The sequence below is a fragment of the Poeciliopsis prolifica genome, unplaced genomic scaffold (genome assembly GCF_027474105.1).
Source record: "Poeciliopsis prolifica strain line A6 unplaced genomic scaffold, Auburn_PproV2 SCAFFOLD036, whole genome shotgun sequence".
Lineage (NCBI taxonomy): Eukaryota > Metazoa > Chordata > Actinopteri > Cyprinodontiformes > Poeciliidae > Poeciliopsis > Poeciliopsis prolifica.
In genome coordinates this window covers 189,193-205,585 of record NW_026562411.1, presented here as the reverse complement: position 1 = coordinate 205,585, position 16,393 = coordinate 189,193, and the positions used below count along the sequence as shown (strand labels likewise).

The 16,393-nt window shown below is 49.8% G+C and overlaps 1 protein-coding gene across 1 annotated transcript in view; it reads left to right on the top strand.

Annotated features, from left to right (window-relative positions):
- Positions 1-14,781, top strand: part of tfcp2l1 (transcription factor CP2-like 1) — a 32,233-nt gene extending 17,452 nt beyond the window's left edge. Inside the window, 10 exon segments of the mRNA XM_055052811.1 lie at positions 70-260; positions 1,679-1,778; positions 2,499-2,604; positions 2,960-3,066; positions 3,613-3,765; positions 3,833-3,943; positions 4,217-4,308; positions 5,939-5,990; positions 6,098-6,191; positions 14,016-14,781. Of these exon segments, the coding sequence (XP_054908786.1) occupies positions 70-260; positions 1,679-1,778; positions 2,499-2,604; positions 2,960-3,066; positions 3,613-3,765; positions 3,833-3,943; positions 4,217-4,308; positions 5,939-5,990; positions 6,098-6,191; positions 14,016-14,110 (1,101 nt within the window). The 3' untranslated portion in view covers positions 14,111-14,781.
- Positions 14,782-16,393: the final 1,612 nt, after the last annotated feature.

Sequence of the window (16,393 nt, the reverse complement as noted above, 5' to 3'; positions counted from 1 at the left end):
GTCTCCTCCACCTTATCTCCTCCACCTTGTCTCCTCCAGCCTTGTCTCCTCCAGTCTTGTCTCCTTCAGCCTTGTCTCCTCCACCTTGTCTCCTCCACCTTGTCCTCCAGGGACGCCCTGGCGCCCTTCCTGAGGACCGAGGAGGCGCGGCTGCGGGTGGACGGCGGCGCCTTGCGCCCGTCCTTCCACTGCGTCCTCTGCGCTGCCACGTCTCCGGCCGTCAAGCAGCAGGAGGAGACGCTGACCTGAACCAAGGTACCGTCCGGATCCGATCAGGACTGAAGGAATCAATGATGCTGACGATTGATCCATTAACTGCATGCAATATTAAAATGCAGATCAGCAAATAAGTGAATGAATTTGAATGATTGTTGCTCCAAGTCTTTATTAACTATAAATAATCACTTTTCTAATTGAAAAAACTTGAACATGATTTCAAATGGAAACACTTAAAAACTAATCTGTTAGATATTCAATCATTAATGTTTCTGCTGAATTATGGTAGGAAACTAATTTGTTGACATTAATAATGTTTTAGTTCAAATGTCAGACCAGAAGTTTACATACAGCCGTTTTCTTGAATCTATTGATTATTAAAAATAAAATGATCAAAAATGAGAAGCCAGGTCCAGATATTTACATACCCCCAGAGAAACAGCTTTAAACTGGAGCAGAACCAAACCAGTACAACGAGTCTGGACCCACTCCATCATTCTGCCACCACCATGCAGCTGCAGACTTGAATCCTTATCCAGATGTTCTTCCTGGGTCCAAACGGGTCAAGCTGCTGGTGTTGATGTGGACTGGGGTGTATGAATATATCTGACCCCGTCAGGAAATCTGAGTAAAGATTACTGAGCTGCAGGTTCTGCAGAACTTCATGGGTCCAACATGTTTCCTCTTCCTGTCTGTGATCAGTTCTGTCTGGTTTCTGCTGAACCCCAACCGGTCCGAACCAGAACCTCCATTTACTTAGACCTGAACCCTGTAGGTGGTCCTGATGTTCTGGAGAGTTTTCTACCTTCAGGGAACAGAATCCCTGAACCTGCTTCCAGTGCCCTTTGGACCGGGACCGGACCGGGACTCCAGGTGTTGAGAATGTTGATCAGTTGGACGACGATCGTTATTTTCCTAAAGACTCTGATTCACTGAGAGCTGGACAGATTGGTTTTGCTCCAACTGTTGGGCCAACTGGACCCAAACTCATTCCAGGAATCACACAGAAGCTGAAACAAGCCGGGTCCGTTCCCTCGGACGAGCCGGGTCCGTTCCCTCTGACCTTCACCTCCTCCTCTGTTCCCCCAGGAGTCTGGAGACTCCATGGCTGCATCTGCATCTCAAGGCAGACAGGAGCCTGCAGCCATGAAGAAGTCTCCACCTGCAGGTCCAGGCCCGGTCCAACAGGCCCGGTCCAACAGGCCCGGTCCAACAGGTCCGGTCCAACAGGCCCGGTCCAACAGGCCCGGTCCAACAGGCCCGGTCCAACAGGCCCGGTCCAACAGGCCCGGTCCAACAGGCCCGGTCCAGGGCCAGTCTCGGTTCTCCTTGCCTCAGCTCGTCTGGTTCTGACCCGTTGGACCGGTTCCTGGCCTTCATGCTCTCTGGGTTCCTACAGTGATTCAGTTTCCATCTCCTCTGTTCTGATTGACTGATTTTCCATTTATTAAATATTAATCAGGTTTTCTTTAATGTTTTCAAATGTAGGTCAGTCCTATGAAATCCGTCTGCTTAACAGAAAGCTAGTGGAGGATTCAGATAGAAGCAGCAGGTATGTGAAGGTAGGTGTGAGCCTCCATGTTTGTGTGTTTGTTCTGTCAGCTTCTCTTTCTCCATGTTTGTCGCGGGTCCCTGAACGCACCGTCCCCCGTCTCAGGGACGGTGGCGGCTCAGCGCTGTCTCTTTCCTGTCCTCCGCTCCTCTCTGCCGGGATTTCTCCACGCGTGGATCAGATGGTTCCTCCGACCCGAAAGCCTGGAGAAAACCCGGCAGCCGCTCTGCAGCTGCGTGATGAAGGCCGCCTCCTGCCTGAGGAGGGGCTGCAGGTCCGGTCCGATCCGGTCCGGCCGGTTCTGAGTGAGCGGACCTGCGGGACGTTCCCGCGTCGCCAGGCTGCCAATCGCTGCTTCCTGGAAGTAGAAACATGTGGCAGCTGAGCAAACCAGGAGACGTCTGACTGCATGGTGACGCTGCTGATGTCATCAGCAGGTTCTGGTTCCTCAGAACCAGCCTGGTTCTGAGGCAAAGAGGACGGATGGAGGACAACCTGGAGGTGATCTGGGCGGAGCCTCCAGTCTGTCCTCACCTGCCTGAGACCTCAGCAGCTGATTGGCTGTGGCTGACGCGCTGCAGCTCTTTGTCACGTTGTCCTGGACAATTGTAGTCAATCTGGCTTTATTCTGAAAGGAGCTGAACTTCCTGTGAATTTCTCCTCCATCTTTGAGGCTGACGATGTGACTGAATGAATCCTGAGCCTGAAACCTGCCGCTGCGTCTCTGCAGAGCGTCGTCCGCGTCGTGTTTCACGTCCGCCGGCTGCAGTACATGGAGCACCAGCAGCTGGAGGGATGGAGGTGGAACCGGCCCGGAGACCGGATCCTGGACATAGGTGAGCTCAGCCCGACAGGTTCCCCGACCTTTAGATATCAGGCTCAGCGCTGCAGCTCCGCTGCACAGGGAAGCAACGGGTCGCTGGGTCGGGGTCAAGGGTCAGGCTTATTTCATTATTGTTTTCATCCCACTTTGTCAACTTGAGCCTTAAATTTCCACCACCAAACAAAAGCCCTGAATTAAAGGTCATTGCTGCTCAGTGGGTGACCTTTGACCCCTCCCAGGCTGCTGCTCTCAGGTCATTGCTGGAGTCGTCGACTTGCTGCTTCACTCCAATGATGATGTTTAGGACTCTGGGTCCGTTCGGACCTTCAGGCTGCGGCCGGCTGACCGAGCTGCTGTCCTTCCTGCAGACGTTCCGCTGTCGGTCGGGATCCTGGAGCCGCATTCAGACCCGCTGCACCTCAACACCATCCACTTCCTCTGGGATCCCTCGAAGAACGCTTCCATCTTCATCCAGGTACCTCCGTAGAATGCTACTGCCGGCCTCCTTCCTTGGCGTTCCTTAGCATTCCTTGGCGTTCCTTGGCCTTCCTTGGCCTTCCTTGGCGTTCCTTGGCCTTCCTTGGCGTTCCTTGGCCTTCCTTGGCCTTCCTTGGCCTTCCTTGGCGTTCCTTGGCCTTCCTTGGCCTTCCTTGGCGTTCCTTGGCCTTCCTTGGCGTTCCTTGGCCTTCCTTGGCCTTCCTTGGCCTTCCTTGGCGTTCCTTGGCCTTCCTTGGCCTTCCTTGGCCTTCCTTGGCGTTCCTTGGCCTTCCTTGGCGTTCCTTGGCCTTCCTTGGTGTTCCTTGGCCTTCCTTGGCGTTCCTTGGCCTTCCTTGGCCTTCCTTGGCGTTCCTTGGCCTTCCTTGGCGTTCCTTGGCCTTCCTTGGCCTTCCTTGGCGTTCCTTGGCCTTCCTTGGCGTTCCTTGGCCTTCCTTGGCCTTACTTGGCATTCCTTGGCCTTCCTTGGCCTTACTTGGCATTCCTTGGCCTTCCTGCTCTAGTCTCACTCCGTGTTTCTCCACAGGTCCACTGCATCAGCACCGAGTTCACCCCCAGGAACCACGGCGGGGAGAAGGGCGTCCCATTCCGCATCCACGTGGACTCCTTCGCCTCCAACGACCACGGGGAATACGTGCAACACGTTCATTCATCCAGCTGCCAGGTCAAGGTCTTCAAGGTACCCGACCTGCCGAGTCGGCCCGGTCGGCCGCGTTCAAACGCTTCAATTTTCTCGTCCTGTGAAGCCCAAAGGAGCCGACCGCAAGCTGAAGACAGACCGGGAGAAGATGGAGAGGAAGACGCCTCAGGACCGGGACAAGTACCAGCTGTCCCATGAGACCACCCAGCTGAAGGAGGTGAGGCCCACCACTGGACGGATCAGAACCAGCCGCTCTCTGATTGGCTGCTGGGCTCAGATGACATCATCACAAGGTGTCTGAACACGAAGCGGACCAACAGGTTCTGTTCACCTGGCTGAGCTTTAACTGGAACAGAGACCTTCTGTAATGTTGGACCAGTAAAACCAGCAGGGAACCTTTTGGTCCCATCACAGAATTCACCTGGTTCTGGTTGGTCAACGTTACAGTTCTGTGCTGAAGCCTAACTGGGCGCTTTGACCTTTGTCCCAGTGCTCCCAGTGGCCTGAAAGCTTGAACCTGAGCAGCAACAGCAGCGCTCCGTCACCCGGCTGCCTCGCCTCGCCCTGCGGCTTCACGGACGGGTGAGTCAGAGCCGAGTTCTGCTTAGTGCGGAGGGAAGAGACGCATTACCATGCACCACATCCTGACGTCTGATTGGCTGCTTCAAGTCAACATAACTTAGTCTGCCATGTCTGAGTCTGAGGTCGACGTTTTCCCTGAAACCCAGAAAAAACTTCAGTATCAGAACTAAATATCTGACATTGATCACCGATGAACTGAGTGCTAGCTGCTGGAAGCTAGCAGGTGGGGCTAATGGCCAGCTAGCTTGCAGCTAGCTTCCAGTAGCTAGCTGGGAGCTAAGCTAATATATCTCAATTAAATAAAAACTAGATGAAATTGAATGGGAATAGTTTATTAATCAGTTTGTGTCTTTATTTTTTCCAGGGTTTATTGTTTATTGGTTTCATAATCAGTTACTTTACGTGTTTTATGAATTTAAAGTTTTACTTTTTTACTTTATTTCATGTTCTTGTTTTCAAATAAAGGGGCGGAGTTTTCTCTGGCTCCCATTGAAATATTTTAGTTTTTCTGTTATGGCTCCTTATTGTAATGATTTATCAATAACAGCATCATCCATTTATCCATTGGGTTCTGTGGTCTGGTTCTGTTGGACCCACATTGCTATAGAAAATGATTTTCTGACGCTAACTGAGGACGATGTTTTAATAAAAGCTGAAACCGGTTCAGCTGACGGGTCCAAAAGTCCAGAACCGCCAAGGGGAAGAAAAACAAAGTTTTTAACATTTTTCACAAACTAAATTCTGAGTGTGGTTTGCATTTACGTTCCTGAGTCAGAATTATTAAAACCTCCAGAGTGTTGTCTGGCCTTTGACTAGGCCATGAAGCTACTTTGGTCTAAATCAGCTTTTCGGTTTTCATCAGAAACATCCCATCATTTTCCTTCAACTTGACAGTTTTCTGTTCCAAAAACCTCTGAAGGCTGGAACTGGATGGTTGATGGGCTGTAAATTCTGCGTAGTGAGAACTTCAGCCTCTTTGGGCTGATAAATATAAAACATGAAATATAAAACTTGCACTTAACCGGTGCATCTAATGCAGAACAAAAAAAACATCCAAAATGTATATTTTCCAAAACTCCTAAAACTATCAAAGGTGCATAAAAAGCTAAAAGTTGCCTGAACTCCAGGAGAGACGGGTCGAAGGTTCCGGAGGCGCCGAGCCGCCGTTCTGCAGGAACCAGGAGGGAAATGTCTGCAGCAGAACCAGAACCTGCAGCAGAACCTCCAGCAGAACCAGAACCAGAACCAGCATTGATTCATCTCAGTCTGAAACACAGAGGAAGAGGAAAAACTTGAGGGTATTCATCAGGTCCTGTTGGACCTGCTGCTTCTGGTGGTTCTGTTGGATCCATTAAGTCAGACTCATCCTCTGATTGGCTGAACACTGAAGGTGCGTTCAGAGTAACTGGATCCTTTGGGCTTCAGGTGTGTTTCCCTCCTGGGCTCCTGCAGTAATGCCTCACAGGGCCAGAAGGGGGCGTTGCAGGCTGTACTATTGTTCTGGTTGTTCAGAAGTAAAAAACTGCTTTTCATGCAGTAACTGAACTTTTAGTTATGATTGCAGCAAGTGGTCCAGACCAAAGCAGGAAGTCGATCACTTCCTGTGTTTTTCTTCCTCATGTTTCCATAGCAACTGTTCTCCGAAGCAGCAGGCGGAGCTGTTCATGCCTGGCGGCTCCGACGTGAGTAACTGGGAGGTGTGCAGTGTTAATCCTGCTCTCTTGTCTCCTTTAGGACAGTGTTTGGAGGCAAAACTCATTTCAAGGACTTTCTTCTCTTTGACATGTAGCATCTTCTGCCGTCGTCGTCGCCGCAGGAAGTTCAGCAGTGGCTGCAGCGCCACAGGTTCTCGCCTCTCTCTAGGCTCTTCTCCAGCTTCTCAGGTACAGTGGAGAAATCAACTGAACATCACTTCACCCACCTTCAGATGGAAATCTCTAAAGGTCAGAGGTAACTGGGCTGAAAGCCAAAAAAATTATTCACATATAAGGCAAATTTAAGCAAGACCTTTGGTCAATAGTGGAGTCTGGACTGACTCACTGATGGATGGAATATCCAACTAACCAACCAACCATCCATCAAACCAACCAACCATCAAACCAACCATCCATCCATCCATCAAAACAACCATCCAACCAACCAACCAACCATCCATCAAACCAACCATCCAACCAACCATCCATCAAACCAACCATCCAACCAACCATCAAACCAACCATCCAACCAACCAACATCCATCCATCAAACGAACCATCCAACCAACCAACCATCCATCAACCATCCAACCAACCAACCATCCATCAAACCAACCATCCAACCAACCAACCATCCATCCATCAAACGAACCATCCAACCAACCAACCATCCATCAAACCAACCATCCAACCAACCATCAAACCATCCAACAACCAACCAACCAACCATCCATCAAACCAACCATCCAACCAACCATCCATCAAACCAACCATCCAACCAACCAACCATCCATCAAACCAACCATCCATCCAACCAACCATCCATCAAACCAACCATCCAACCAACCAACCAACCATCCATCAACCAACCATCCAACCAACCAACCATCCATCAAACCAACCATCCAACCAACCAACCAACCATCCAACCAACCAACCAACCAACCAACCATCCATCAAACCAACCATCCATCCAACCAACCATCCATCAAAACCAACCATCCAACCAACCAACCATTCATCAAACCAACCATCCAACCAACCAACCATCCATCCAACCAACCATCCATCCAACCAACCATCCATCAAACCAACCATCCAACCAACCAACCATCCATCAAACCAACCATCCAACCAACCAACCATCCATCAAACCAACCATCCAACCAACCATCCATCAAACCAACCATCCAACCAACCAACCAACCATCCATCCATCCATCCATCCATCCATCCATCCAACCAACCAACCATCCATCAAACCAACCAACCATCCAACCAACCAACCAACCAACCATCAAACCAACCATCCAACCACCCAACCATCCATCCAACCAACCAACCAACCATCCATCCAACCAACCAACCAACCAACCAACCATCCATTCATCCATCCATCCATCCAACCAACCATCCAACCAACCAACCATCCAACCAACCAACCAACAAACCATCCATCCATCCAACCAACCATCCATCAAACCAACCATCCATCCAACCAACCAACCATCAAACCAACCATCCAACCAACCAACCATCCATCCAACCAACCAACCCACCATCCATCCGACCAACCGACCGACCAACCAACTAACCAACCAACCAACCAACCATCCAACCAACCAACCAACCAACCAACCAACCAACCAACAACCACCAACCAACCAACCAACCATCCAACCAATCCTCAAACCAACCATCCATCCAACCAATCCTCAAACCAACCAACCAACCAACCAACCAACCATCCAACCAATCCTCAAACCAACCAACCATCAAACCAACCAACCATCCATCCAAGCAACCATCCAACCAACCAACCAACCGACCAACCATCCATCCAACCAACCAACCATCCAACCAACCGACCAACCATCCATCCAACCAACCGACCAACCATCCATCCAACCAACCAACCATCCAACCTACCGACCAACCATCCATCCAACCAACCAACCATCCATCCAACCAACCAACCAACCATCCATCCAACCAACCATCAAACCAACCATCCATCCAACCAACCAACCAACCAACCAACCAACCATCCATCCATCCAACCAACCATCCAACCAACCATCTTTCCAACCATCCATCCAACCAACCAACCATCAAACCAATCAACCATCCATCCATCCAACCAACCAACCATCCATCCAACCAACCATCAAACCAACCATCCAACCAACCAACCATCAAACCCACCATCCATCCAACGAACCAACCATCCATCCATCCATCCAACCAACCAACCAACCAACCATCCATCCAACCGACCGACCGACCGACCGACCGACCTACCAACCATCCAACCAACCAACAAATCAACCAACCAACCAACCAACCAACATCCATCCATCCAACCAACCAACCCTCCATCCAACCAACCAACCAACCAACCAACCTACCAACTGACCAACCATCCATCCAACCAACCAACCATCCAAGCAACCGACCAACCATCCATCCAACCAACCATCCATCAAACAACCATCCATCCAACCAACCAACCATCAAACCAACCATCCAACCAACCAACCATCAAACCCACCATCCATCCAACGAACCACCAACCATCCATCCAACCGACCGACCGACCGACCTACCAACCATCCATCCAACCAACCAACCAACCAACATCCATCCATCCAACCAACCAACCCTCCATCCAACCAACCAACCAACCAACCGACCAACCATCCATCCAACCAACCACCAACCAACCGACCAACCATCATCCAACCAACCATCCATCAAACCAACCATCCATCCAACCAACCAACCATCAAACCAACCATCCAACCAACCAACCATCCAACCAACCAACCATCCATCATCCATCCATCCAACCAACCAACCAACCATCCATCCGACCGACCGACCAACCATCCAACCAACCAACCAACCAACATCCAACCAACCAACCAACCAACCAACCATCCATCCAACCAACCAACAATCAAACCAACCATCCATCCAACCAACCAACCATCCATCCAACCAACCAACCAACCAACCATCCATCCGACCCACCCGACCGACGGACCAACCAACCAACCAACCAACCAACCATCCAACTAACCATCCATCCAACCAACCAACCATCCATCCAACCAACCATCAAACCAACCATCCAACCAACCAACCATCAAACCCACCATCCATCCAACGAACAACCAACCATCCATCCATCCATCCAACCAACCAACCAACCACATCCATCCATCCAACCAACCCCCTCCATCCAACCAACCAACCAACCAACCTACCAACTGACCAACCATCCATCCAACCAACCAACCATCCAAGCAACCGACCAACCATCCAACCAACCATCCATCAAACCAACCATCCATCCAACCAACCAACCATCAAACCAACCATCCAACCAACCAACCATCAAACCCACCATCCATCCAACGAACCAACCAACCATCCATCCAACCGACCGACCTACCAACCATCCAACCAACCAACCATCCATCCAACCGACCGACCGACCTACCAACCATCCAACCAACCAACCACATCAATCCATCCATCCACCAACCAACCCTCCATCCAACCAACCAACCAACCAACCTACCAACCGACCAACCATCCATCCAACCAACCATCCAACCAACCGACCAACCATCCATCCAACCAACCATCCATCAAACCAACCATCCATCCAACCAACCAACCATCAAACCAACCATCCAACCAACCAACCATCCATCCAACCAACCAACCATCCATCCATCCATCCATCCAACCAACCAACCATCCATCCGACCGACCGACCGACCAACCATCCAACCAACCAACCATCCAACCAACCAACCAACCAACAATCAAACCAACCATCCATCCACCAACCAACCATCCATCCAACCAACCAACCAACCAACCATCCATCCGACCCACCGACCGACCGACGGACCAACCAACCAACCAACCAACCAACCATCCAACTAACCATCCATCCAACCAACCAATCCTCAAACCAACCATCCATCCAACCAACCAACCGACCAACCTCCATCCAACCAACCCAACAACCGACCAACCATCCATCCAACCAACCATCCATCAAACAACCATCCATCCAACCAACCAACCATCAAACCACCATCCAACCAACCATCCATCCAACCAACCAACCATCCATCCATCCATCCAACCAACCACCAACCATCCATCCGACCGACCGACCGACCATCCAACCAACCAACCAACCAACCATCCAACCAACCAACCAAACCAACAAACCAACCATCCAACCAACCAACAATCAAACCAACCATCCATCCAACCAACAACCATCCATCCAACCAACCAACAACCAACCATCCATCCGACCCACCGACCGACCGACGGACCAACCAACCAACCAACCAACCATCCAACTAACCATCCATCCAACCAACCAATCCTCAAACCAACCATCCATCCAACCAACCATCAAACCAACCATCCATCCAACCAACCAACCAACCATCCATCCAACCAACCAACCAACCATCCATCCAACCGACCGACCGACCGACCAACCTACGAACCATCCAACCAACCAACCAACCAACATCCATCCATCCAACCAACCAACCATCCATCCAAGCAACCATCCAACAACCAACCAACCAACCGACCAACCAACCAACCAACCAACCATCCAACCCACCACCATCCAACCCACCAACCAACATCCATCCAACCAACCATCCCACCAACCATCCAAGCAACCATCCAACCAACCAACCAACCACCAACCATCCAACCATCCATCCAACCAACCAACCAACCGACCATCCATCCAGCCAACCAACCATCCAACCAACCGACCAACCATCCATCCAACCAACCAACCATCCATCCAACCAACCAACCAACCAACCAACCATCCATCCGACCCACCGACCGACCGACGGACCAACCAACCAACCAACCAACCATCCAACTAACCATCCATCCAACCAACCAATCCTCAAACCAACCATCCATCCACCAACCACCATCAAACCAACCATCCATCCAACCACCAACCATCCATCCAACCAACCAACCAACCATCCATCCAACCTACCGACCGACCGACCGACCTACGAACCATCCAACCAACCAACCAACATCCATCCATCCAACCAACCAACCATCCATCCAAGCAACCATCCAACCAACCAACCAACCAACCAACGACCAACATCCATCCATCCAACCAACCAACCAACCATCCATCCAACCAACCAACCATCCATCCATCCAACCGACCGACCGACCTACGAACCATCCAACCAACCAACCAACCAACATCCATCCATCCATCCACCAACCAACCATCCATCCAAGCAACCATCCATCAACCAAACCAACATCCAACCACCCAACCCACCAACCATCCATCCAACCAACCGACCATCCATCCAGCCAACCAACCATCCAACCAACCGACCAACCATCCATTCAACCAACCAACCAACCAACCATCCATCCAACCAACCATCCATCCAACAAACCAACCAACCATCCTGCCAACCACCAACCATCCATCCATCCAACCAACCAACCATCCATCCAAGCAACCATCCAACCAACCAACCAACCAACCAACCAACCACCGACCAACCAACCAACCATCCAACCCACCAACCAATCCAACCCACCGACCAACCATCCAACCAACCAACCAACCAACCGACCAACCAACCAACCAACCATCCAACCCACCAACCATCCAACCCACCGACCAACCATCCATCCAACCAACCATCCAACCAACCATCCAAGCAACCAACCAACATCCATCCATCCAACCAACCAACCATCCATCCAAGCAACCATCCAACCACCAACCAACCAACCAACCAACCAACCAACCAACCATCCATCCAACCACCAACCAACCATCCATCCAACCAACCAACCATCCATCCATCCAACCGACCGACCGACCGACCGACCGACCTACGAACCATCCAACCAACCACCAACCAACATCCATCCATCCAACCAACCAACCATCCATCCAAGCAACCATCCATCCAACCAACCAACCATCCAACCCACCGACCAACCATCCATCCAACCAACCAACCAACCGACCATCCATCCAGCCAACCAACCATCCAACCAACCAACCAACCATCCATCCAACCAACCATCCATCCAACAAACCAACCAACCATCCTGCCAACCAACCAACCATCCATCCATCCAACCAACCAACCATCCATCCAAGCAACCATCCAACCAACCAACCAACCAACCAACCAACCGACCAACCAACCAACCAACCATCCAACCCACCAACCATCCAACCCACCGACCAACCATCCAACCAACCAACCAACCAACCAACACCACCACCATCCAACCCACCAACCATCCAACCCACCGACCAACCATCCATCCAACCAACCATCCAACCAACCATCCAAGCAACCATCCAACCAACCAACCAACCAACCAACCAACCAACCAACCAACCATCCATCCAACCAACCATCCAACCACCACACCAACCCACCGACCAACCATCCATCCAACCAACCGACCACCCATCCAGCCACCAACCATCCAACCAACCGACCAACCATCCAACCAACCAACCATCCATCCAACCAACCACCAACCAACCAACCATCCGACCACCGACCGACCGACCCCAACCAACCAACCAACCAACCAACCAACCAACCATCCAACTAACCATCCATCCAACCAACCAATCCTCAAACCAACCATCCATCCAACCAACCAACCATCAAACCAACCATCCATCCAACCAACCAACCAACCAACCATCCATCCAACCACCAAACCAACCATCCATCCAACCGACCGACCGACCGACCTACGAACCATCCAACCAACCAACCAACCAACATCCATCCATCCAACCAACCAACCATCCATCCAAGCAACCATCCAACCAACCAACCAACCAACCAACCAACCAACCAACCAACCATCCATCCAACCAACCAACCAACCATCATCAACCAACCACCATCCATCCATCCAACCGACCGACCGACCGACCTACGAACCATCCAACCACCAACCAACCAACATCCATCCATCCAACCAACCACCATCCATCCAAGCAACCATCCATCCAACCAACCAACCATCCAACCCACCGACCAACCATCCATCCAACCAACCCACCGACCCATCCATCCAGCCAACCAACCATCCAACCAACCGACCAACCATCCATTCAACCAACCAACCAACCAACCAACCAACCATCCATCCAACCAACCATCCATCCAACAAACCAACCAACCATCCTGCCAACCAACCAACCATCCATCCATCCATCCATCCATCCAACCAACCATCCAACCAACCATCTTTCCAACCATCCATCCAACCAACCATCAAACCAACCAACCATCCATCCATCCATCCAACCAACCATCCAACCAACCAACCATCCATCCAACCAACCAACCATCAAACCAACCATCCATCCAACCAACCAACCAACCATCAAACCAACCATCCATCCATCCAACTAACCAACCAACCATCCAACCATCGATCCATCCAACCAACCAACCAACCATCAAACCAACCATCCATCCAACTAACCAACCAACCAACCAACCAACCAACCACCACCAACCAACCAACCAACCAACCATCCAACCACCCATCCATCCAACCAAACGATGAGCAGCAGGACAGACACTTGTGTTGGCTGGAAGCGGCCCAACAGAACCTGAGAAAACAAAACATGATTTTCGTTTTGTTGTCCTTCAGTCAGGAGCTGAATGTTAGAGAGGCTCCAATCAATGGCCTGTTTCTGATTGGTTCTGAATATCTGTCAGCAGGTCAGATTCTGATACGTCTGTAAAGCTTGAGGCAGGTCGGTTCCGGTGGATCGGGTCCTGCGGGTTGCCTTGCTGTGTGTGGTCTGGTTGAAGTCGGCTTCCTGTGTGCGGTTACCACGCCCTGTACCTGGAGGAGCGGACGCTGCTGGATCTGTCAGAGAAGAACTTGTAGCTTTTGCTCGCGTTTTAGGAGCAGACCTGTTGAGGATGAGCAGAGAGGATCTGACCCAGATATGCGGTCCGGCTGACGGCATCCGGCTCTTCAACACCGTGAAGGGAAGGTGAGGCGCCGAGATGAGCTTCTTCACCCAGAGATGTCGGATAAAAACTCGTCACCTGGAGAAATGACCGACATTCCAATCGATACCTGGAAAACATTTTCACAATCCGTACAGTCCAACAGAACCCAACGGGTCCAAATGTAATCCCACCAGCCCGATTGGAGCATCTGTCGAAACAGTCCATTTGTGGTTCCATTTAGTCCATAAAGATTGAAACCTTTGGACCCAATAGGTTCTATTGGACCCAGTTTAGTCAGATTCAGGCTGAAGCACAGAAACCACTCGCTTCTCATGTGAGGAACCTCCATGTGGCTTTGGGACCAGCTGGTCGGGTTTCACATTAGACATTTCCTTCCTGTGAAGGAAAAAAAGGAGAATTAAATATCCTCCTTTCGCCAAGTCCCAAAAAAATAAAACATTCCAAAAGTATCAACAGAAAGGTGGATCTGGTGAAAACGGAGCAGCAGGGGGCCGACCCGACACAGGGCCGTCAAGCCCCTGCTACCAAAGGACAATAATCTACTGAAACAAAAGAGTCAAAAACAGGACAACCCGTCTCACCAGGACAAAATGACCCAAAAACAAACAACTAACAAAAATACCCAACAGCAGGCTGGACGACATGCGGCCTGCAGCCGCTGGAAACGTGCGCGCCTCGTCAGGACGCATTCTAGGTGGCGGCAGGGCGAGCGGCAGGGCGGGCTGAAAGATGGCAGGGCGGGCGGCAGGGCGGGCGGCAGGGCGGGCTGAAAGATGGCAGGGCGGGCGGCAGGGCGGGCGGCAGCTGCCAAACTGCGGCAATCCAGCCTATTTATAGACGGTCCAAGAGCCACCAATGAACAAAACCAAATTAATTACAAAAAGGAATCATCAATACGCTAAAGTATATTAAACACAAAATCATTCAACTAAAGTCAATACTAAACTATTTAAGAAAAATAATAATAATGTGTCCGATGTACAGGATGCAACTCAAATGTGCATCAAAGCGTCTCCATTTGTTGAGGTTCTGAACAGAAATATCTGCTGACAGGTCTGCGAATGAAGTTGAGATCGAAGCTCAATCTGCCATCTGTGGAGAAAACATCTTCCACACTTACAGCACAAAGACCAAAGAAACTGAATCACAACAATCAAAGTCTCTCCACATCAGAGACGGAGGCAGCAGCAGAAACCTGCTAACATCACCAGAAGTGATGTTAGCTCCGCAAGAACGCAGATGATAAAGAGCACAACTCAAGGCTCCAGGTTAACTGGCCTGGTAACTAGTCATATGATGGTAACTAGTCATATGATGCTAACCAGTCATATGATGGTAACTAGTCATATGATGCTAACCAGTCATATGATGGTAACTAGTCATATGATGCTAACCAGTCATAGGATGCTAACCAGTCATATGATGCTAACCAGTCATATGATAGTAACTAGTCATATGATGCTAACCAGTCATAGGATGCTAACCAGTCATATGATGGTAACTAGTCATATGATGCTAACCAGTCATAGGATGGTAACTAGTCATATGATGCTAACCAGTCATATGATAGTAACTAGTCATATGATGCTAACCAGTCATAGGATAGTAACTAGTCATATGATGCTAACCAGTCATAGGATGCTAACCAGTCATATGATGGTAACTAGTCATATGATGCTAACCAGTCATAGGATGGTAACTAGTCATATGATGCTAACCAGTCATATGATAGTAACTAGTCATATGATGCTAACCAGTCATAGGATGGTAACTAGTCATATGATGCTAACCAGTCATAGGATAGTAACTAGTCATATGATGCTAACCAGTCATAGGATGCTAACCAGTCATATGATGGTAACTAGTCATATGATGCTAACCAGTCATATGATAGTAACTAGTCATATGATGCTAACCAGTCATAGGATGGTAACTAGTCATATGATGCTAGCTAGTCATATGATGCTAACCAGTCATAGGATGGTAACTAGTCATATGATGCTAACCAGTCATATGATAGTAACTAGTCATATGATGGTAACTAGTCATATGATGCTAGCTAGTCATATGATGCTAACCAGTCATATGATGCTAACCAGTCATAGGATGCTAACCAGTCATATGATAGTAACTAGTCATATGATGCTAACCAGTCATATGATGCTAACCAGTCATAGGATGCTAACCAGTCATATGATAGTAACTAGTCATATGATGCTAACCAGTCATATGATAGTAACTAGTCATATGATGCTAACCAGTCATATGATGCTAACTAGTCATATGATGCTAACCAGTCATATGATA